Source organism: Gouania willdenowi, chromosome 19 (genome assembly GCF_900634775.1).
Source record: "Gouania willdenowi chromosome 19, fGouWil2.1, whole genome shotgun sequence".
Lineage (NCBI taxonomy): Eukaryota > Metazoa > Chordata > Actinopteri > Blenniiformes > Gobiesocidae > Gouania > Gouania willdenowi.
In genome coordinates this window covers 5,637,790-5,661,781 of record NC_041062.1, presented here as the reverse complement: position 1 = coordinate 5,661,781, position 23,992 = coordinate 5,637,790, and the positions used below count along the sequence as shown (strand labels likewise).

At 33.3% G+C, this 23,992-nt stretch overlaps 1 protein-coding gene across 2 annotated transcripts; it reads left to right on the top strand.

The window, feature by feature from the left end:
- The first annotated feature begins 597 nt into the window (after positions 1-597).
- sncgb (synuclein, gamma b (breast cancer-specific protein 1)) lies at positions 598-23,992 on the top strand. 2 transcript variants are annotated; one of them, XM_028475428.1, is made up of 6 exons: positions 598-892; positions 5,209-5,250; positions 18,170-18,297; positions 19,445-19,462; positions 20,498-20,539; positions 21,487-23,992. In XM_028475428.1, the coding sequence occupies exons 1-6, from the start codon at positions 772-774 to the stop codon at positions 21,493-21,495; spliced, it is 360 nt and encodes a 119-aa protein (XP_028331229.1). In that variant the 5' UTR covers positions 598-771; the 3' UTR covers positions 21,496-23,992. The 2 variants fall into 2 exon arrangements, with proteins under 2 accessions (XP_028331229.1, XP_028331230.1); XM_028475429.1 differs by lacking the exon at positions 19,445-19,462 and having other exon boundaries at positions 602-892.

The following is a 23,992-nucleotide window of genomic DNA, read 5'->3' as shown; positions in this document are numbered from 1 at the left end:
GCTGCTTGCCTGGTTTTTGATTTTCCTGTATTTCTAATTTGATTTTAAGTCAGTAAAACAAAATAACCACACCGTTTATTATTTTGATTTGTTTTTAAACTGGAATAACAAAGAACAAACAGTGCACGAATTGTTTATGACCCAGTTTTGTTCATTTCATCCAAGTCATCACATGAGAAAGCTGCTGAGAAGGAGTCTCATTCAGATGGGGATGACTAAGCGTTTTCTATCCTCTCAACATGACACATTCTGCCTTGGGAGAGTCACGTCTTTGTGACGAGCCGTGTGCAGTGATTACAGATCGCGTGGTAAAATCTCAAAAGCCATATGATGTAAAACCTCTACATGGCTTTTGGGCTCTGTTGCTTATGTAGCATCACCGAAAGGTGTGTCCAACATGCCAATCAAAGTGTGCATTCAAAGAGCCTGGATAGAAGCGATGAGTTGGATGTAGAGGGATGGCTGAGGGGTGGGGCTGCTGCATGACTGCTGCAGCATCCTCCTCCTCCTCCTCCTCCTCCTCTTGGTCTCATGCATACCGGCTGTTCCCTCCCTCCCTCCCTCCCTCATCCTGCTGTTCATCCCTCTTACCCCTCTGCTGTAACACCGAGAGGAGGGGGGAAGCAGCAATGTCACGCAGGCGCGTACACTCACACAGACGCACAAACTCACTCTGACATCCCACATCGTCTCCTCTGCACGCTTCACCGTCAGCACCAGCCCAGCCAGGCCCGATCGGAGCAGGGGAGCCAAGCTGTCTCATCGCCCACCATGGATGTATTTATGAAGGGGTTCTCCATGGCCAAGGAGGGAGTGGTGGCCGCTGCGGAGAAGACCAAAGCTGGCATGGAGGAGGCTGCGGCCAAGACCAAGGAGGGGGTGATGTATGTAGGTACGCAACATATCTCCACCTTTCCCTGGACGACACACAGAGAAGCAGAGTTGTGGATAAAACACTCTCAACTGTGTGTTTGAGTGTGTTTGAGTGTGACGTGGGGTTGTTCGTTTTCTGGGACCAGTGAGATGTGAGAGGAAAAGAGGGAGGGGGAGGAGGAGGAAGAAGAAGGGATGAAGAGGGTGCTGCAGCAGGACTGATGCAGGACACATGAAAAGAAAAATGGAGACTTGTGTAGTGAGCAGAACGGAGAATAACTGGAGCACGAATAGTGAAGTCAAATATGGATGAGGATGAGGAGGAGGAGGAGGAGGAGAGACACTGCAGGGTCCTGGTTCGGTTTTTATTGCCTGTCGTAGCTCTGTGATCGACTCGCTGCTACAAAGTGATGAAAAACAGTCAAATTTCACCTGCTTTCAACAGCTGAACTTATTTTATTTATTTTTTTCAACAGTGTGGCTATTTTTGCTCACCTTACATCTCAAGGTTACCCAGAGTGCCTGGATTTTAGGCCTGTAAAAAACCCTTAGGAGGGGTGGGGGAGTTAGCGGAGTGAAGGCGGGTCTCCAATCGGTCCGTCCCCTTTAAATCCTGAGCGTCACGCAGCGAGATTATAAATGTTTGAATAAAAAAAAAAAAAAAGTGATAGTTATGGAGCTACGTGAGAGTCTGGGAGGGAGGTGGGACAGGGATCACTTCAGCACTGCAGCAAATTGCTCTCACTGTATCACCCCCCACCCCCCGTCCCCTTCCTCCTAATGCCAGACACTTTGATCTCAGCGTCCCCCTACCCAACCCCACCCCCGACGGGAAGATGTCAGAACTAAGTGTGTGTGGAATGTGTGCGAGGATGAAACCATACGAAGAATTTAAAAAAGGATGAAAACCACTGAGCTGTGATAGCAGCTTCTGTAACTAGAAGTTGGCTTTACACGCAGATCAAATAGAATCAGCAGAGTGAGGAGGATCAATAGCTCAGATAAACCCGTCTACTCTGCAGCCGACTGCACGTCAGCAAGTCCAACACGGACACATTTTTTACAGCCTGGACGGGTGATTTAACACAAACAACCTTTCAAAAATCTCATTTAAATCTGTTTTAAAAACTAAAATCTCACATTATCTTGATTTTCATGTAACCTGCAATAACTCAAAAGGTAAAATATCACAAGTTTTGGAGCCATTCAGAAAGAGAATTGGCTTTTAAAGTTAGAAACAAAACTAATTCAGAACATTTTCAATTATGGATCCACAATATATGTGTATATTTTAAACCACATGTTACTAAAATACTTTGCTCTTAAGAATAAGCATTATTGCACTGTATAATAACTGATAAATGCATTTTTTTTTACATTTCCAATGCTGTCTTAACCTTTATATGAATTTATATCATATTGATGTTTTTTAGTTATGTTAATTTATTTAATTTACTTTAATTAAATTGGTAACTAATTGGGATTTTTATTGATATTTCACTACTTTAAATAAAATGTATTAATTAAATACTAAAATATCATATTATCTTGGTTTTTATGTCACTTTGCAACTCAAAAAGTAAAATAACATAAGAGTCAGAAATAAAACTTAAAGTGAACTAATTCAGAACATATTCAGTTATGGATCCACAACCTAAGTATATTTTAAGCCATATGTGACTAAAATACTTTGCTCAAAAATAAATACATAAATGATTTTTTTTTCCAATGCTGTTTCAATCTTTATATGAATTTATTCATTTTATCGAAATGAATTAATTCATTTAAAAAAATTCATTTACTTTAATTAAATTGGTAACTAATTTATATTTTTATTGATCTTTTACAGAATACATTCAATTTTTTAAAAACAACTTTAAATAAAATGTATTAATAAAAAAACTAAAATCTCATATTATCGAGATTTTCATTACCTGCAGCAACTCAAAAGGTAAAATATAAAATAAGTCTTGGAACCATTCTGGAAAAAATATATTTTTTAAAATCAAACACAAAACTTAGAGTGTATTATATTTGTGTACTATATTTCAGTAGTTTATCAATTGAAAATAAATATGAAAAACAGTCAAAGCAGCAATTAATAACTAAGAATGAGAAAACAAGATGTAAAAAAACAATGTTGACATAGTTCATCTCCATATATAATATGTTTATATATTCAGTTATGGATCCATAACCTATATGTATATTTCATGCCATATGTAACTAAAATGATTTGCTATTACTGTAAAATCCAGCTCTTAAGAATAAGCATTATTGTGCTTTATTTAAGAAGATAATTGTATAATAAATGATTAATGTTTTTATTTTAATTATAATGCTGCCCTTACCTTCATATGGATTTATACAGTATCATATGGATTTTTTTTTTATTAATTAATTATTTTCACTTGAAATCAGCTCATTGGTATTTTTATTGATCTTGTAATGAATACATTTTATAAATACTTTAAAAAAAAAAAATAGAATAAAATGTAATAATAAAATAAATGAAATAAAAACCTAAAAATATTATTTATTCTTGGCACTTCAGCTCAGACCTAAAAGAAAATATGCCAAATCTGTCATTTTAAAGCTAAATATCTCCATACATTTGTGCACAATTTTGACAATATTTACTGTATTTATACATTATGACTTCAGCATTTATGTTTACAATTGGTTTAGAAATCATAATAATAATAATAATAATAATCACTAAAAAATCATTTCAGGTGTTTTTCTTTTGTTTTGTTTTTTCTTTACAGTATAAACTGTGTTTTATTAACAGCCTTCAGTATATGCATTTTTTCAAACTAAAACTATGGAAGAACAACAGCCTTCATCTCATCAGGACAAATCAAACATAATCCTCTTCTGGAGATTGACTGAAGCCACATTTCTATACTTTTAACGCTTCATCTAATTATAGGAAAAAGCATTAACACAAATCCATGCATCTTCAATCATGCACAAAGTCCTTCATACCGGATTATCGGGATTATTTCTAACACCTGATTTCCTTCCTATGTGATTGATCATCAATGCCCTGATCATCACCTTTAGTTGAGTTTGTTATTTATTTAGTTTATTGATTTATTTAGATAATCAAAAGTGAGATAAAATCCCCTCTGAGATTAAACACTTTTATAAAAATGCACAAATAGGGAAAATTGTGTGTGTGTGTATGTGTGTGTGACTGTACTGCAGTGCTAAAGGCACGTGGCTCATGCAGACAGACTGAGGGAAGCAGGCGGCGGCTCCTTTAACGCCCAGTGCTGTAAATGACAGCATCTGCATCCGTTCTACATCAGATCTGCATCCAACAGAGAGCCGTGCACTTTCAAATTGTTTGGTTTTCATCTTCCAGACCTGACATTTCCCTCACGTTCTCCCCTAACCTCAGTCTCGCAGATTACATAACCCCATTTTAATCAACTTGGCCCTGAATTAGAAATGACCACAGGCCTGTGGAGGCGCTGCTGCTTTCTCATTTTCCCTTAAACCAGGGGTGTCCAACTCATTTTAGTTCAGGGGCCGAATACTGAGCAGTTTGATCTCAAGTGGGCCATTGATTTTAAGCGGGAAAATTAGTAATTTCAACATTATTTTGCCCTAGTTCACACTTCTACATATATATAAAATACAAAATATGTAAGAAAACTGACAATATCCAAGCAATAAGTGACAGAAATCAGTCCCAACAGCATCTACACTTTAAATTTCCAAGATTTTGAGAACAATTTCTATTTAATTACTGGAAAAAGTATGTCATAATTTGAGGAAAATTCAAAGATTTTGGAAGAATTTTTAGGTTTTTTCAACAGTTTAACATTTAAAATGACTGCCATCATGTGATTTAAGCACCTGCAAATATTGTTGAGTTTCTTTTACACGTTTTCTGTCATTTTCACGTCCTCCTACGGGCCCAATTGGATGCTCCAAAAGGGCTGAATTTGACCCTCGAGCCATGAGTTTACCACATGTGCCTAGAACAGCTTTATTAACTAGAAAACATGTATGTGTGTGTGTGTTTTAATACAGTATCAATATATAAACGTCACATCGATGAATTTAGTTTGGTTTCCTTTTATCGATGATTGAAAACCATTAGTGACATTGTATCCTCAATAACCCTCTGATGTCCTTCACAATGATTTTGTAGACTGCATTTAGTCAACATTTTACCTACTGAAATATTCTGTACTACACAGTTATGGTGTCACGTAATCAGAAAAAGAATGTAATTAAAAAAGACATTGATTCAAAGTGACAGTTTTCATCATTTTTTGCACAAACCAAGTCAATTAATATTTGTTCTTTTTTTAACTTCAGGCAGTAAGACAAAGGAGGGAGTTGTGTCATCAGTAAACACAGGTAAGAAATAAATCTTTGCTTTTAATCATTCTGCCAAACCTTCCTGACTGACAGTTTTCAAAAAATAATTCTAATATTATGCATTATTAGGATAATGTCATGCTATGCGCTACGTGGATTTTTTTCTGAGGTAAGGCTAAAGTAAGGCATAAAAATGGAAAAATGTCAGAATTGTTTTTTTCTGAGATAAGGCTATCAAAAGCTCCTAAAAACTAATTCAAATATGATTAGCATACTTAAACTGGGATGAAAATGGAGTTAGGCATGGAAAATTAGAAAAATGTGAAAAATTTTTTGGAGGTAAGGCTATAGTAAGGCATAAAAATGAAAAAAAATTCAGATTTTTTTTTTTCTGAGGTAAGGCTATAGGAAGCCATAAAAATAAAAAAAAAATACATTTTTTTCCTGAGGGAAGGCTATAGTAAGGCATAAAATGAAAAAATGTCAGTTTTTTTCTGATATAAGACTATTATAAGACTCCAAAAACTATTGCAAACATAATGAGCATACTTAAACTGAGATAGAAATGCCGTAAGGCATGAAAAAAAGAAACATGTGAAAGTTGGAGGTAAGGCTATAGTAAGACAGTAAACTGTTAGCTAAGCTGTGCTGATCCTTGGTAATACATGGATGGGGGACCGCTGAAGATTCTTGGTGCTGTAGTTAGGGGGCAGTTGCTTAGTGAAGTTACGGTAAGGCATTTAAAAAATTAGATTTTTTTTTCTGAGATAAGGCATGACAATGAAAAAAAATTTGTTTTGGTTTTTTTAGATAGGACTATCATAAGGCATTAAATAATAAGAAATTGAAAAACACCCAAATTTCAGAGGTAAGGCTATAGTGAGGCATAAAAATGTCAGAATTTTTTTTTCTGAAATGAGGCTATCAAAATCTCCTAAAAAATAATTCAAATATGATGAGAATACTTAAGCTGGGATGAAAATTGAGTTAGGCATGAAAAATGAGAAAAATGTGAAAAACACCAAAATTTCGAAGGTAAGGCTATAATAAGGCATAAAAATGGAAAAATGTCAGAACTTTTTTTTCTGAGATAAGGCTATCAAAAGCTCCTAAAAACTAATTCAAATATGATGAGCATACTTAAACTGGGATGAAAATGGAGTTAGGAATGAAAAATTAGAAAATTGTGAAAACAAATTTTTTGGAGGTAAGGCTATAGTAAGGCAAAAAAATGGAAAAATGTCAGAATTTTTTTTTCTGAGATAAGGCTATCAAAATCTCCTAAAAACTAATTCAAATATGATGAGCATACTTAAACTGGGATGAAAATGGAGATAGGAATGAAAAATTAGAAAATTGTGAAACTAAATTTTTTGGAGGTAAGGCTATAGTAAGGCATAAAAATGGAAAAATGTCAGAATTTTTTTTTCTGAGATAAGGCTATCAAAATCTCCAAAAAACTTATTCAAATATGATGAGCATACTTAAACTGGGATGAAAATGGAGTTAGGCATGAAAAATTAGAAAATTGTGAAAACAAATTTTTTGGAGGTAAGGCTATAGTAAGGCAAAAAAATGGAAAAATGTCAGATTTTTTTTTTCTGAGATAAGGCTATCAAAAGCCCCTAAAAACTAATTCAAATATGATGAGAATACTTAAACTGGGCTGAAAATGGAGTTAGGCATGAAAAATTGAAAAAAATGTGAAAACAATTTTTTTGGAGGTAAGGCTATAGTAAAGCGTAAAAATGGAAAAATGTCAGAATTTTTTTTTCTGAGATAAGGCTATCAAAAGCTCCTAAAAACTAATTCAAATATGATGAGCATACTTAAACTGGGATGAAAATGGAGATAGGAATGAAAAATTAGAAAATTGTGAAACTAAATTTTTTGGAGGTAAGGCTATCGTAAGGTGAAAAAATGGAAAAATGTCAGATTTTTTTTTCTGAGATAAGGCTATCAAAAGCTCCTAAAAACTTATTCAAATATGATGAGCATACTTAAACTGGGATGAAAATGGAGTTAGGCATGAAAAATTAGAAAATTGTGAAAACAAATTTTGGATAGCCTCCAATTTTTGGAGGCAAAAAATGGAAAAATGTCAGAATTTTTTTTTCTGAGATAAGGCTATCAAAAGCTCCTAAAAACTAATTCAAATATGATGAGCATACTTAAACTGGGATGAAAATGGAGATAGGAATGAAAAATTAGAAAATTGTGAAACTAAATTTTTTGGAGGTAAGGCTATAGTGAGGCATAAAAATGGAAAAATGTCAGAATTTTTTTTTCTGAGATAAGGCTATCAAAAGCTCCTAAAAACTAATTCAAGTATGATGAGCATACTTAAACTGGGATGAAAATGGAGTTAGGAATGAAAAATTAGAAAATTGTGAAAACAAATTTTTTGGAGGTAAGGCTATAGTAAGGCAAAAAAATGGAAAAATGTCAGAATTTTTTTTTCTGAGATAAGGCTATCAAAATCTCCTAAAAACTAATTCAAATATGATGAGCATACTTAAACTGGGATGAAAATGGAGATAGGAATGAAAAATTAGAAAATTGTGAAACTAAATTTTTTGGAGGTAAGGCTATAGTAAGGCATAAAAATGGAAAAATGTCAGAATTTTTTTTTCTGAGATAAGGCTATCAAAATCTCCAAAAAACTTATTCAAATATGATGAGCATACTTAAACTGGGATGAAAATGGAGTTAGGCATGAAAAATTAGAAAATTGTGAAAACAAATTTTTTGGAGGTAAGGCTATAGTAAGGCAAAAAAATGGAAAAATGTCAGATTTTTTTTTTTCTGAGATAAGGCTATCAAAAGCCCCTAAAAACTAATTCAAATATGATGAGAATACTTAAACTGGGCTGAAAATGGAGTTAGGCATGAAAAATTGAAAAAATGTGAAAACAATTTTTTTGGAGGTAAGGCTATAGTAAAGCGTAAAAATGGAAAAATGTCAGAATTTTTTTTTCTGAGATAAGGCTATCAAAAGCTCCTAAAAACTAATTCAAATATGATGAGCATACTTAAACTGGGATGAAAATGGAGATAGGAATGAAAAATTAGAAAATTGTGAAACTAAATTTTTTGGAGGTAAGGCTATCGTAAGGTGAAAAAATGGAAAAATGTCAGATTTTTTTTTCTGAGATAAGGCTATCAAAAGCTCCTAAAAACTTATTCAAATATGATGAGCATACTTAAACTGGGATGAAAATGGAGTTAGGCATGAAAAATTAGAAAATTGTGAAAACAAATTTTGGATAGCCTCCAATTTTTTGGAGGCAAAAAAATGGAAAAATGTCAGAATTTTTTTTTCTGAGATAAGGCTATCAAAAGCTCCTAAAAACTAATTCAAATATGATGAGCATACTTAAACTGGGATGAAAATGGAGATAGGAATGAAAAATTAGAAAATTGTGAAACTAAATTTTTTGGAGGTAAGGCTATAGTGAGGCATAAAAATGGAAAAATGTCAGAATTTTTTTTTCTGAGATAAGGCTATCAAAATCTCCTAAAAACTAATTCAAATATGATGAGCATACTTAAACTGGGATGAAAATGGAGTTAGGCATGAAAAATTAGAAAATTGTGAAAACAAATTTTTTGGAGGTAAGGCTATAGTAAGGCAAAAAAATGGAAAAAATGTCAGATTTTTTTTTTCTGAGATAAGGCTATCAAAAGCCCCTAAAAACTAATTCAAATATGATGAGAATACTTAAACTGGGCTGAAAAATGGAGTTAGGCATGAAAAATTGAAAAAATGTGAAACAATTTTTTGGAGGTAAGGCTATAGTAAAGCGTAAAAATGGAAAAATGTCAGAATTTTTTTTTCTGAGATAAGGCTATCAAAAGCTCCTAAAAACTAATTCAAATATGATGAGCATACTTAAACTGGGATGAAAATGGAGATAGGAATGAAAAATTAGAAAATTGTGAAACTAAATTTTTTGGAGGTAAGGCTATCGTAAGGTGAAAAAATGGAAAAATGTCAGATTTTTTTTTCTGAGATAACGCTATCAAAAGCTCCTAAAAACTTATTCAAATATGATGAGCATACTTAAACTGGGATGAAAATGGAGTTAGGCATGAAAAATTAGAAAATTGTGAAAACAAATTTTGGATAGCCTCCAATTTTTTGGAGGCAAAAAAATGGAAAAATGTCAGAATTTTTTTTTCTGAGATAAGGCTATCAAAAGCTCCTAAAAACTAATTCAAATATGATGAGCATACTTAAACTGGGATGAAAATGGAGATAGGAATGAAAAATTAGAAAATTGTGAAACTAAATTTTTTGGAGGTAAGGCTATAGTAAGGCATAAAAATGGAAAAATGTCAGAATTTTTTTTTCTGAGATAAGGCTATCAAAAGCTCCTAAAAACTAATTCAAATATGATTAGCATACTTAAACTGGGATGAAAATGGAGTTAGGCATGGAAAATTAGAAAAATGTGAAAAAATTTTTGGAGGTAAGGCTATAGTAAGGCATAAAAATGAAAAAAAATTCATTTTTTTTTTTTTCTGAGGTAAGGCTATAGGAAGCCATAAAAATAAAAAAAAATACATTTTTTTCCTGAGGGAAGGCTATAGTAAGGCATAAAATGAAAAAATGTCAGCTTTTTTCTGATATAAGACTATTATAAGACTCCAAAAACTATTGCAAATATAATGAGCATACTTAAACTGAGATAGAAATGCCGTAAGGCATGAAAAAAAGAAACATGTGAAAGTTGGAGGTAAGGCTATAGTAAGACAGTAAACTGTTAGCTAAGCTGTGCTGACCCTGGGTAATACATGGATGGGGGACCGCTGTAGTTAGGGGGCAGTTGCTTAGTGAAGTTACGGTAAGGCATTTAAAAAATTAGATTTTTTTTTCTGAGATAAGGCATGACAATGAAAAAAAATTTGTTTTGGTTTTTTTAGATAGGACTATCATAAGGCATTAAATAATAAGAAATTGAAAAACACCCAAATTTCAGAGGTAAGGCTATAGTAAGGCATAAAAATGTCAGAATTTTTTTTTCTGAAATGAGGCTATCAAAATCTCCTAAAAACTAATTCAAATATGATGAGCATACTTAAGCTGGGATGAAAATTGAGTTAGGCATGAAAAATGAGAAAAATGTGAAAACAAATTTTTTGGAGGTAAGGCTATAGTAAGGCAAAAAAAATGAAAAAATGTCAGAATTTTTTTTTCTGAGATAAGGCTATCAAAAGCTCCTAAAAATTAATTCAAATATGATGAGCATACTTAAACTGGGATGAAAATGGAGTTAGGTATGAAAAATTAGAAAAATGTGAACACAAATTTTTTGGAGGTAAGGCTATAGTAAGGCATAAAAATGGAAAAATGTCAGAATTTTTTTTTCTGAGATAAGGCTATCAAATTCTCCTAAAAACTAATTCAAATATGATGAGCATACGTAAACTGGGATGAAAATGGAGTTAGGCATGAAAAATTAGAAAATTGTGAAAACAAATTTTTTGGAGGTAAGGCTATAGTAAGGCAAAAAAATGGAAAAATGTCAGATTTTTTTTTTTCTGAAATAAGGCTATCAAAAGCCCCTAAAAACTAATTCAAATATGATGAGAATACTTAAACTGGGATGAAAATGGAGTTAGGCATGAAAAATTGAAAAAATGTGAAAACAATTTTTTTTGGAGGTAAGGCTATAGTAAGGCGTAAAAATGGAAAAATGTCAGAATTTTTTTTTCTGAGATAAGGCTATCAAAAGCTCCTAAACACTAATTCAAATATGATGAGCATACTTAAACTGGGATGAAAATGGAGATAGGCATGAAAAATTAGAAAATTGTGAAAACAAATTTTTTGGAGGTAAGGCTATAGTAAGGCATAAAAATGGAAAAATGTCAGAATTTTATTTTCTGAGATAAGGCTATCAAAATCTCCTAAAAAATAATTCAAATATGATGAGAATACTTAAACTGGGATGAAAATGGAGTTAGGCATGAAAAATTGAAAAAATGTGAAAACAATTTTTTTGGATGTAAGGCTATAGTAAGGCAAAAAAATGGAAAAATGTCAGAATTTTTTTTCTGAGATTAGGCTATCAAAAGCTCCTAAAAACGATTTCAAATATGATGAGAATACTTAAACTGGGATGAAAATGGAGTTTGGCATGAAATATGAAAAAAATGTGAAAAACACTAACATTTTGGAGGTAAGGCTATAGTAAGGCATAAAATGAAAAATTTCAGTTTTTTTTCTGATATAAGACTATTATAAGACTCAAAAAACTACTGCAAAAATAATGAGCATACTTAAACTGAGATAGAAATGCCGTAAGGCATGAAAAAAAAGGAAAATGTGAAAGTTGGAGGTAAGGCTATAGTAAGACAGTAAACTGTTAGCTAAGCTGTGCTGACCCTGGGTAATACATGGATGGGGGACCGCTGAAGATTCTTGGTGCTGTAGTTAGGGGGCAGTTGCTTAGTGAAGTTACGGTAAGGCATTTAAAAAATTAAAAAAATTTTTCTGAGATAAGGCATGACAATGAAAAAAAATGTGTTTTGGTTTTTTTAGATAGGACTATCATAAGGCATTACATAATAAGAAATTGAAAAACACCCAAATTTCAGAGGTAAGGCTATAGTAAGGCATAAAAATGTCAGATTTTTTTTTTCTGAAATGAGGCTATCAAAATCTCCTAAAAAAAAATTCAAATATGATGAGAATACTTAAACTGGGATGAAAATGGAGTTAGGCATGAAAAATTGAAAAAAAGTGAAAACAATTTTTTTGGCTCCTAAAAACTAATTCAAATATGATGAGCATACTTAAACTGGGATGAAAATGGAGTTAGGCATGAAAAATTAGAAAATTGTGAAAACAAATTTTTTGGCGGTAAGGCTATAGTAAGGCAAAAAAATGGAAAAATGTCAGAATTTTTTTTCTGAGATTAGGCTATCAAAAGCTCCTAAAAACTAATTCAAATATGATGAGCATACTTAAACTGGGATGAAAATGGAGATAGGCATGAAAAATTAGAAAATTGTGAAAACAAATTTTTTGGAGGTAAGGCTATAGTAAGGCAAAAAAAATGAAAAAATGTCAGAATTTTTTTTTCTGAGATAAGGCTATCAAAAGCTCCTAAAAATTAATTCAAATATGATGAGCATACTTACACTGGGATGAAAATGGAGTTAGGTATGAAAAATTAGAAAAATGTGAAGACAAATTTTTTGGAGGTAAGGCTATAGTAAGGCATAAAAATGGAAAAATGTCAGAATTTTTTTTTCGGAGATAAGGCTATCAAAATCTCCTAAAAACTAATTCAAATATGATGAGCATACGTAAACTGGGATGAAAATGGAGTTAGGCATGAAAAATTAGAAAATTGTGAAAACAAATTTTTTGGAGGTAAGGCTATAGTAAGGCAAAAAAATGGAAAAATGTCAGATTTTTTTTTTTCTGAAATAAGGCTATCAAAAGCCCCTAAAAACTAATTCAAATATGATGAGAATACTTAAACTGGGATTAAAATGGAGTTAGGCATGAAAAATTGAAAAAATGTGAAAACAATTTTTTTTGGAGGTAAGGCTATAGTAAGGCGTAAAAATGGAAAAATGTCAGAATTTTTTTTTCTGAGATAAGGCTATCAAAAGCTCCTAAAAACTAATTCAAATATGATGAGCATACTTAAACTGGGATGAAAATGGAGATAGGCATGAAAAATTAGAAAATTGTGAAAACAAATTTTTTGGAGGTAAGGCTATAGTAAGGCATAAAAATGGAAAAATGTCAGAATTTTATTTTCTGAGATAAGGCTATCAAAATCTCCTAAAAACTAATTCAAATATGATGAGCATACGTAAACTGGGATGAAAATGGAGTTAGGCATGAAAAATTAGAAAATTGTGAAAACAAATTTTTTGGAGGTAAGGCTATAGTAAGGCAAAAAAATGGAAAAATGTCAGAATTTTTTTTCTGAGATTAGGCTATCAAAAGCTCCTAAAAACGATTTCAAATATGATGAGAATACTTAAACTGGGATGAAAATGGAGTTTGGCATGAAAAATGAAAAAAATGTGAAAAACACTAACATTTTGGAGGTAAGGCTATAGTAAGGCATAAAATGAAAAATTTCAGTTTTTTTTCTGATATAAGACTATTATAAGACTCAAAAAACTACTGCAAAAATAATGAGCATACTTAAACTGAGATAGAAATGCCGTAAGGCATGAAAAAAAAGGAAAATGTGAAAGTTGGAGGTAAGGCTATAGTAAGACAGTAAACTGTTAGCTAAGCTGTGCTGACCCTGGGTAATACATGGATGGGGGACCGCTGAAGATTCTTGGTGCTGTAGTTAGGGGGCAGTTGCTTAGTGAAGTTACGGTAAGGCGTTTAAAAAATTAAAAAAAAAATTCTGAGATAAGGCATGACAATGAAAAAAAATGTGTTTTGGTTTTTTTAGATAGGACTATCATAAGGCATTAAATAATAAGAAATTGAAAAACACCCAAATTTCAGAGGTAAGGCTATAGTAAGGCATAAAAATAAAAATAAATACATTTTTTTCCTGAGGGAAGGCTATAGTAAGGCATAAAATGAAAAAATGTCAGTTTTTTTCTGATATAAGACTATTATAAGACTCCAAAACTATTGCAAATATAATGAGCATACTTAAACTGAGATAGAAATGCCGTAAGGCATGAAAAAAAGAAACATGTGAAAGTTGGAGGTAAGGCTATAGTAAGACAGTAAACTGTTAGCTAAGCTGTGCTGACCCTGGGTAATACATGGATGGGGGACCGCTGTAGTTAGGGGGCAGTTGCTTAGTGAAGTTACGGTAAGGCATTTAAAAAATTAAATTTTTTTTTCTGAGATAAGGCATGACAATGAAAAAAAATGTTTTTTGGTTTTTTTAGATAGGACTATCATAAGGCATTAAATAATAAGAAATTGAAAAACACCCAAATTTCAGAGGTAAGGCTTATAGTAAGGCATAAAAATGTCAGAATTTTTTTTTCTGAAATGAGGCTATCAAAATCTCCTAAAAAATAATTCAAACATGATGAGCACACTTAAACTGGGATGAAAATGGAGTTAGGCATGAAAAATTGAAAAAAATGTGAAAACAATTTTTTTGGAGGTAAGGCTATAGTAAGGCGTAAAAATGGAAAAATGTCAGAATTTTTTTTTCTGAGATAAGGCTATCAAAAGCTCCTAAAAACTAATTCAAATATGATGAGCATACTTAAACTGGGATGAAAATGGAGTTAGGCATGAAAAATGAGAAAATTGTGAAAACAAATTTTTTGGAGGTAAGGCTATAGTAAGGCAAAAAAATGGAAAAATGTCAGAATTTTTTTTTCTGAGATTAGGCTATCAAAAGCTCCTAAAAACGATTTCAAATATGATGAGCATACTTAAACTGGGATGAAAATGGAGTTTGGCATGAAAAATGAAAAAAATGTGAAAAACACTAACATTTTGGAGGTAAGGCTATAGTAAGACAGTAAACTGTTAGCTAAGCTGTGCTGACCCTGGGTAATACATGGATGGGGGACCGCTGTAGTTAGGGGGCAGTTGCTTAGTGAAGTTACGGTAAGGCATTTAAAAAATTAGATTTTTTTTCTGAGATAAGGCATGACAATGAAAAAAAATGTGTTTTGGTTTTTTTAGATAGGACTATCATAAGGCATTAAATAATAAGAAATTGAAAAACACCCAAATTTCAGAGGTGAGGCTATAGTAAGGCATAAAAATGTCTGAATTTTTTTTTCTGAGATAAGGCTATCAAAATCTCCTAAAAATTAATTCAAATATGATGAGCATACTTAAACTGGGATGAAAATGGAGTTAGGTATGAAAAATGAGAAAAATGTGAAAACAATTTTTTTGGAGGTAAGGCTATAGTAAGGCAAAAAAATGGAAAAATGTCAGATTTTTTTTTCTGAGATAAGGCTATCAAAAGCTCCTAAAAACTAATTCAAATATGATGAGCATACTTAAACTGGGATGAAAATGGAGATAGGCATGAAAAATTAGAAAATTGTGAAAACAAATTTTTTGGAGGTAAGGCTATAATATAGTAAGGCAAAAAAAATGGAAAAATGTCAGAATTTTTTTTTTCTGAGATAAGGCTATCAAAAGCTCCTAAAAACTAATTCAAATATGATGCGCATACTTAAACTGGGATGAAAATGGAGTTAGGCATGAAAAATTAGAAAATTGTGAAAACAAATTTTTTGGAGGTAAGGCTATAGTAAGGCATAAAAATGGAAAAATGTCAGATTTTTTTTTTCTGAGATAAGGCTATCAAAAGCTCCTAAAAACTAATTCAAATATGATGAGAATACATAAACTGGGATGAAAATGGAGTTAGGCATGAAAAATTGAAAAAATGTGAAAACAAAAATGGAAAAATGTCAGAATTTTTTTTTCTGAGATAAGGCTATCAAAAGCTCCTAAAAACTAATTCAAATATGATGAGCATACTTAAACTGGGATGAAAATGGAGTTAGGCATGAAAAATTAGAAAATTGTGAAAACAAATTTTTTGGAGGTAAGGCTATAGTAAGGCATAAAAATGGAAAAATGTCAGAATTTTTTTTTCTGAGATAAGGCTATCAAAAGCTCCTAAAAACTAATTCAAATATGATGCGCATACTTAAACTGGGATGAAAATGGAGATAGGAATGAAAAATTAGAAAATTGTGAAACTAAATTTTTTGGAGGTAAGGCTATCGTAAGGTGAAAAAATGGAAAAATGTCAGATTTTTTTTTTCTGAGATAAGGCTATCAAAAGCTCCTAAAAACTAATTCAAATATGATGAGCATACTTAAACTGGGATGAAAATGGAGTTAGGCATGAAAAATTAGAAAAATGTGAAAACAAATTTTTTGGAGGTAAGGCTATAGTAAGGCAAAAAAACGGAAAAATGTCAGAATTTTTTTTTCTGAGATAAGGCTATCAAAAGCCCCTAAAAACTAATTCAAATATGATGAGCATACTTAAACTGGGATGAAAATGGAGTTAGGCATGAAAAATTAGAAAATTGTGAAAACAAATTTTTTGGAGGTAAGGCTATAGTAAGGCATAAAAATGGAAAAATGTCAGATTTTTTTTTTCTGAGATAAGGCTATCAAAAGCTCCTAAAAACTAATTCAAATATGATGCGCATACTTAAACTGGGATGAAAATGGAGATAGGAATGAAAAATTAGAAAATTGTGAAACTAAATTTTTTGGAGGTAAGGCTATCGTAAGGTGAAAAAATGGAAAAATGTCAGATTTTTTTTTTCTGAGATAAGGCTATCAAAAGCTCCTAAAAACTAATTCAAATATGATGAGCATACTTAAACTGGGATGAAAATGGAGTTAGGCATGAAAAATTAGAAAAATGTGAAAACAAATTTTTTGGAGGTAAGGCTATAGTAAGGCAAAAAAACGGAAAAATGTCAGAATTTTTTTTTCTGAGATAAGGCTATCAAAAGCCCCTAAAAACTAATTCAAATATGATGAGCATACTTAAACTGGGATGAAAATGGAGATAGGAATGAAAAATTAGAAAAATGTGAAAACAAATTTTTTGGAGGTAAGGCTATAGTAAGGCGAAAAAAATGGAAAAATGTCAGAATTTTTTTTTCTGAGATAAGGCTATCAAAATCTCCTAAAAACTAATTCAAATATGATGAGCATACTTAAACTGGGATGAAAATGGAGTTAGGCATGAAAAATTAGAAAATTGTGAAAACAAATTTTTTGGAGGTAAGGCTATAGTAAGGCAAAAAAAATGGAAAAATGTCAGATTTTTTTTTTCTGAGATAAGGCTATCAAAAGCCCCTAAAAACTAATTCAAATATGATAAGCATACTTAAACTGGGATGAAAATGGAGTTAGGCATGAAAAATTGAAAAAATGTGAAAACAATTTTTTTGGAGGTAAGGCTATAGCAAGGCGTAAAAATGGAAAAATGTCAGAATTTTTTTTTCTGAGATAAGGCTATCAAAATCTCCTAAAAACTAATTCAAATATGACGAGCATACTTAAACTGGGATGAAAATGGAGATAGGAATGAAAAATTAGAAAATTGTGAAAATAAATTTTTTGGAGGTAAGGCGAAAAAATGGAAAAATGTCAGAATTTTTTTTTCTGAGATAAGGCTATCAAAAGCTCCTAAAAACTAATTCAAATATGATGAGCATACTTAAACTGGGATGAAAATGGAGTTAGGCATGAAAAATTAGAAAAATGAGAAAACAAATTTTTTGGAGGTAAGACTATAGTAAGGCAAAAAAAATTAAAAATATTGGAACTTTTTTCTGAGATAAAGCTATAATAAGACCCTAAAAAAAATGTCGGATTTTTTTTTCAGATAAGACTATAGTAAGACATAGAATTGGAAAAATGACATAAGTCTATCATCCTAAAAACTAGTTCAAATGTGTAATTACCAATATATTAATACCAATATATTAATGAATAAGGAAGCCTAACAATGTAACCAAGATTTCAGGCTCAGTAATTTAAATTATTTTTCATTCTAGTTGGAAAAATTACCGGTCCCTGTAATCATAACTGAGTTGTAATTGAACAGGGATAATTAACGACACAATTGTAATTGAAAAATGTAGTTTTCCCTACTTAGAAGGGCTGGATTTTGCCCCAGGGCCAAAACTTTGACACAGATGGTCTAGCAGAAGCAATTAAGTCGTTCTCATGTCCTTTAAAATGTACAATCATTGAAAGATTCTTACATTAGTATAAAACACTAATATTATATGAATATTATATTTAATTGGCAAACTAGCAAGTTTCCTTTTTTCTGACATGTATTCCTCATTTTATCTCAGCATGAAGAAAAGTAACAACAATAATAAAAAAAATATTTCCATTATTTAAATATATAAGTTACAATTAATGTGTAGAAAAGAAATGGTCGTATGGGTTTCCCACGAACCGTTACTAACCGTGTTCCCGGTGCACCAGTGGCCAACAGGACCGTGGACCAGGCCAACATCGTGGGAGACAACGTGGTGGCGGGAGCGAACGAGGTTTCTCAGGCGACCGTTGAGGGCGTGGAGAACGTGGCAGCGTCAACCGGGATGGTCAACCAGGTCGGTCAACTATCGGCAACTTTTCTTTTATAGAAGCAACATTGGAATTCATCATTGGTTGTAGCCAAACTAACTGCAATTGCAACCACGCAGCACATCACGTGCAAATTATCTCAGTAACTACTATCCCTAAACCACGCCTCCTTTTTAGAAAATAGTACAAAAATCATGGTCCCAAAGGTGAACAGCAGAGGGCAGCAAAACGCCACTGATACACCAACAATGACTCTGCCTCCTCCTCATTTAATACTATCCTGCAGACACAGGTGGCAAAAGTACTCGTCTTCAGTACTCAAGTAAAAGTATAGATACTTGCAGAGGTGTAAAAAGTACTGATGCATCCTACTCAAGTAGTACAGGGTGCTGAATGTAAAAACTCAGTCACCTTTTCATAGAAGACATATTTTGAACATTTAGCTCATATTTTTTTCATTTGAGACAGAAATTCATGTTTAACAGCTCTTTCTATATCATTTTTAAAAATGTGTACACATGAAAAACATATCTAAATGCTAAATCTAAATCGGGGCCACATGATCAACAGCTGCTGACCTGCACACTTTGTATAATTTCTAAACATTTAGCTTTACACTCGGCCACCAATTAAGCATTTAGATTTAAAATTTCGATTTAACTTTTAGATTTAGCATTTAGATTTATCATTTCGATTTAACTTTTAGATTTAACATTTAGATATAGATTTAACATTTAGATTTAGATTTAACATTTAAACTTAGATTTAACATTTAGATATATATATTTAACTTTTAGATTTACATTTAACATTTAGAATTTGATTTAACATTTAGATCTATATTTAAAATTTAGATTTACATTTAGCATTTAGATTTACATTTAACCTTTACGTTTTTTCTTTTTTTTTTTCTTTTCTTTTTTTTTGCAGTTAGAATAGAAATATAATTCTAAACTTGTGATGTCACCTGATGTCGTACCACTTTCCTCTGTTTCAAATGTTGGATGCTCTTACATCCAACATTTGTGTCTTTCTAACTGAGTTTCAATGTGACCTGTGTACGCTTTTGTTGTAGTGATGTGGCTGTGCTTCTATGTTGTGCATTGTCGTCAACGTGTCTCTAAATGTCTTGTTTGTGGTTGTTTTTTGTGTTTCATTTGTGTTCCTGGATAGGAGGAGCCTGTTTATGAGGTGCCTATGGCAGAGAGAACTGAAACATGGATGAGGGATCATTATTATTTCTGCATGCAAATCTTAATCGTCACATATGCAATGGTTAACCTACTAATCCTGCCAAAAATGACATGAGTGACTTAGCTTTTTCTATAGTGTGGTTGATTTCTGAGCATTGGCTAAAGATACACAACAGCTTGATAAAAAAAAAATGGTTTTGTTTTTAAAAGTGTTGCAACTTTATGAATGCTTGCATTTGATTGCTCAGAATTGCTCCTCTCTATTGAAGTGTTGGGGGGAAAAATCAATTAAACGCGATTTTATTATTGACGATTATACCTTGATTCTTTACATTTCCATAAATCTATTATTTCTTTTTTCAATTATTATTATTGTGATACAAACCACAAGCTAGATTTCCTAATTTGGATCTTTCAGTTAATATTGAAGGTTCTGTGAAGTGAAGTAATAAAATAAAGTTGTGATAATTAAATTAAAGATCAATCATTAGAAATAATGGAAAATCGAGTCGATAATCGTTAATAATCAAAAATCAGTTTGTAATCGAATCAAGACTTTAATAATTAGAGACAAATAAGGAGATTTGGATTATTAACCCACTCTAATCTCCAATGTTTGCTAACTTCTGTGCTTAATTAGCCAAAAATAATGCTAACATGAAGCCCCATTATTGTGTCATGTATTAACCTTGAGGCCTTCCATCTGATCCTATGCTAATCACATTCAGTGAAATATATTCATTCAGTGCATCAAAACAGCTTTTTGCATCTTTCAGACTGTGCAGCTAAAGGTATATGTAAATAAAATAAAACAATGTGCTACTAATTAATCAACTACCAACGCTAATGGGAAGTATGAATAAAGACTGTTGGTTACACCCCCCCCCCACCCCCCACCCACCACCCCCCACCCTACAGCATGTTTTCAAATAACGCTTCAAGTCAGGTTCCCATTAGTGCCTGAGGCCCTGCATTAAATAGTGAAAAAGCTTTGTTGATACAGCATCTCATTTTTTATCGTCTCCACCCACAGGGAGAGTACGGAGGAATGGAACAGGGTGGCGAAGGAGGCGAGGTAAGGAAATGCAAAACATTTTAAAGGTGCAGCTCTCTGTGTTCAGATTATGAACATGAATAAGCAAAGTTCACAAAGGTGAAGACACAGTAATCAAATAAAAACTAATGTATACGTGCATTTTCCAAATAATTCCAGCAAGTTCAGTATGTCTTCTTTTTTGAAATAATATGTTGAGGTTTCATTTATTCAGACAACTTTTTTCAGGAAATTTACTTTGAAATTTACTTTATTCATCTGACATGTTTCGACTGCCAACTGTCAGTCTTACTCAGGGGCATCTACTGATAGCTTTCTTACGAGTTCTTTTCTCAGGAAAGCATCAAAGCATCTACTTGATCGCTTTAGAACTCATAAGGACATATAAAAGCGATCAGTAGATGCTTTGATGCTTTTCTAGATGCCTCTGAGGAAGACTGACAGTTGGCAATCGAAACATGTCAGGAGACTAAAAGTAAATTTAAAATTACATTTCCTGAAAAAAGTTGTCTGAATAAATGAAACCTCAACATATTATGCATTTTCCTTTTTAGCAGGGTTGGAAGGTTTGATTCTTTTTTTGGTTCGTCTCTTATTTAGGTACTAAAATAACCTATTTTTGATATTGGGAAAATAAATTCCAACAACATTCCATGGTTTTCTAAAACTGAATTGCTAAATGTATGATTTAAAATGTTTAGGCATTTACAGAAGCCCAAACACATAATATGATACCCATGTTAGCACAAATAAAACCTTTTTTTAACCTTTATTTAATCAGGAAAGTCTCATGTTAAAAATGTAAATACATTTTTGAAATTGAATTTTAATTAGTATTTTTCAAGTTAAAACAACACACAATCTTAAACAACTGTATTCTATACTACTACTTTGCTTTTCAAAGTAACATTTTCAGGTAAAAATTGGATGTTTTCCTGCACTGATACTCATTTCTCTCTTCATTTCAGGGGTATTAATTATCTTCAGGTCCCTCCGTTCCTTCCCAGCAGCCCCTGGCCCCGACCTCACCTCGCTGTACCAGATGTTCAACATATTTTTTGTGACTTTAAGGAACCAAAATCAAATTAAACAGACTCTTCCGGATCCCTTGCCTTCCCGCCCCGTCGCTCTGACCTCACGCCCTATTCCTTCTGCAGCCTGTAGCTTTTCCTCCTCTGCCCGCCGTAGCCTCGCTGCATCTGTGTGTCAGTGTTGTCCTGATATGAACCCTGGTGTTGTGTATTGAGAGCTCTCGCAACATCCACCTACCTGGATTGAAATCTCACACACACACAAACAAAGAAGAGACGCGCTTTCTTTGGCACACGCATAAAAAACACTCACATACAGTACAAACACACATACAAGGCAAACGAATGACAACTATCAGGCAGTGAACTTGAGGGAGTGTGAGCGGCGCGTTATGTGTCAACGGTAGCTTGTGTTTGTGTGCGTGTGCATGTGTTAGCTGCGGAGGCTTTGTGCAGCGAGTCGTGCATCGAGTGCAGAAATTGTCGCGTGTGCAGTAGTTAGTCACAGTAGACTGCATGAACAGAAGTGTGGAATGACTCGTCACCGTGTTGTTAGCGTAGCAGCAGTTTTAGTGTAGCTTTGTATGGCTTTTCGATGTGCGCCGTCTCGCCTCAGCAAGGAGAAAAGAGGGTTAGCGGCACAGCAGCATTTATGTCAGCTGATGAGAAAGTGTGAACGTGATGCATGAGAAAGCAAATTGTTTCTTTGTAGAATCGAATGTTTGAGGATACAATTTTCAGCTCAACCGTAAAGAACCATTATGCTAACGATAATTAGATAATTAGACTCTCAGCAGATCTCAGTAAGAGGAAAGATTCTTCAAGGCATGACTCGGCTCTATTTAAGCTAGCGTCAAGGACAAATTGCATAATGCTTTCCTATATTTTACTAACATCAAGCTACAAACCCACTAGTTATTCTCTGATAGCAGGACAGCTATAGACAGTGTAATTCTCTTTTAAGCAAGGCCGGCATGTATCATAGAGACTTAGTACAGGAAAATGCCAACGGTAGAGTTAACCTGGGAGTAAGAAAAAACTGCGCGATTCCTGTTGCCATCAGGAAAAGATATAAAAATGAAAGAAAGTAGTGCAAATATATATAGCCTGACATAAAGTCTTGCCCATGGCGTTTTATTGGGACGGGATGGCCTTGCAAGCTGTTAGATCTCAACAAACCTTGCGCCAATCGTCCATTCATCTGGTATCATTACAGCCTCCTGAACCACTCGGGCTAATGGTGACAGTTTGGGTGGCAGAGACGGTCGTTATCCCGGTCATTTTTGTCTTACTAGTCGCAGAAGATCTGCAGTCTTCTCTTATTTAGGCACGCGTTAATATCTCGTCAGCAAAACCTTGAGTGACACCAGCAAGTCAGTCATCCACAATGAACCAAGAAGGCAACACAGAAAACAATGCCAAGACCAATAGCAAACAAATTTACTGAATTTTTACAAACATAAGGGATGTTTGCCCAAAGTAAGTGATAAGGAAATTGATTTGTCAAAGTCAGAAGTCGAGAAAAGATCCCCACTTGGTATAACGGAGCTAGTTTGAAAACAACTGTAAGAAACAGCTACGTAATCGTGGACCACCTAAATATTGTGTTTGCATGCTAACCAGCTGAGTTCCAGGTCGCTCAATTACAATAACTGCTTGAAATAATTTGTGAATCTTGAGAATGTGAATCTTCATCTAAACGTCCACGAAAACTTGTGCCAAATGTGAAGACGATCCATTGACCCCTCCCTGAGAGGATGAGTTGTGTCACTGTGACCTTTACCCTTAACCCTCACCTTCATGCAAGATAAAATGTGTGCATGTTTGTGTGTGTGAGTGTCAAATTTACCCCAAATCCTTCCTGACAATCCTAAAGAGATGCGACTAATGTGATAAGTCATATCGTTATTGGAGATTGATGGACCACAATAGAAGAAGAAGAAGAAGGCAGATAGAGTTTAAATACATCAGCTTTTTGTGTCGTCTTGTGTGTAGCTTGGATTTCAGGTTGTGTAGTGCTTATGTCACAAAATTTAGATCTACTGGCTGCTCTCAACCAATCACATGCTTACTTTTCTATGCTACTCAGTGTCCGCCGCTGCCTTGGCTCAGCAGTGTGTCTCTGTGTACTGTATGTTAGTGTGCATATATGTGTGTGTGTGTGTTAGCAACGGACAGGTTTAGCCAGCAAGGTGTGTGCGTGTTTGAGTCCAGAACAGGTTTGAGTGTTTTTTTTGTTTTTAATTCAATGGAAACTGATGACTGCATGTTGCCTTATATAGCAATCTATCTCTCTCTCTCTCTCTCTATCTCTCTCTCTCACACACACACAGCAACACAAATCACACCACAAACACGCACACGTGTGAAGTTGTCATCAAAGCAGATTGGTTGATTTTATAAAACCGTACCAGTGAAAATAAAAATGTTTTGTTGAAACCCA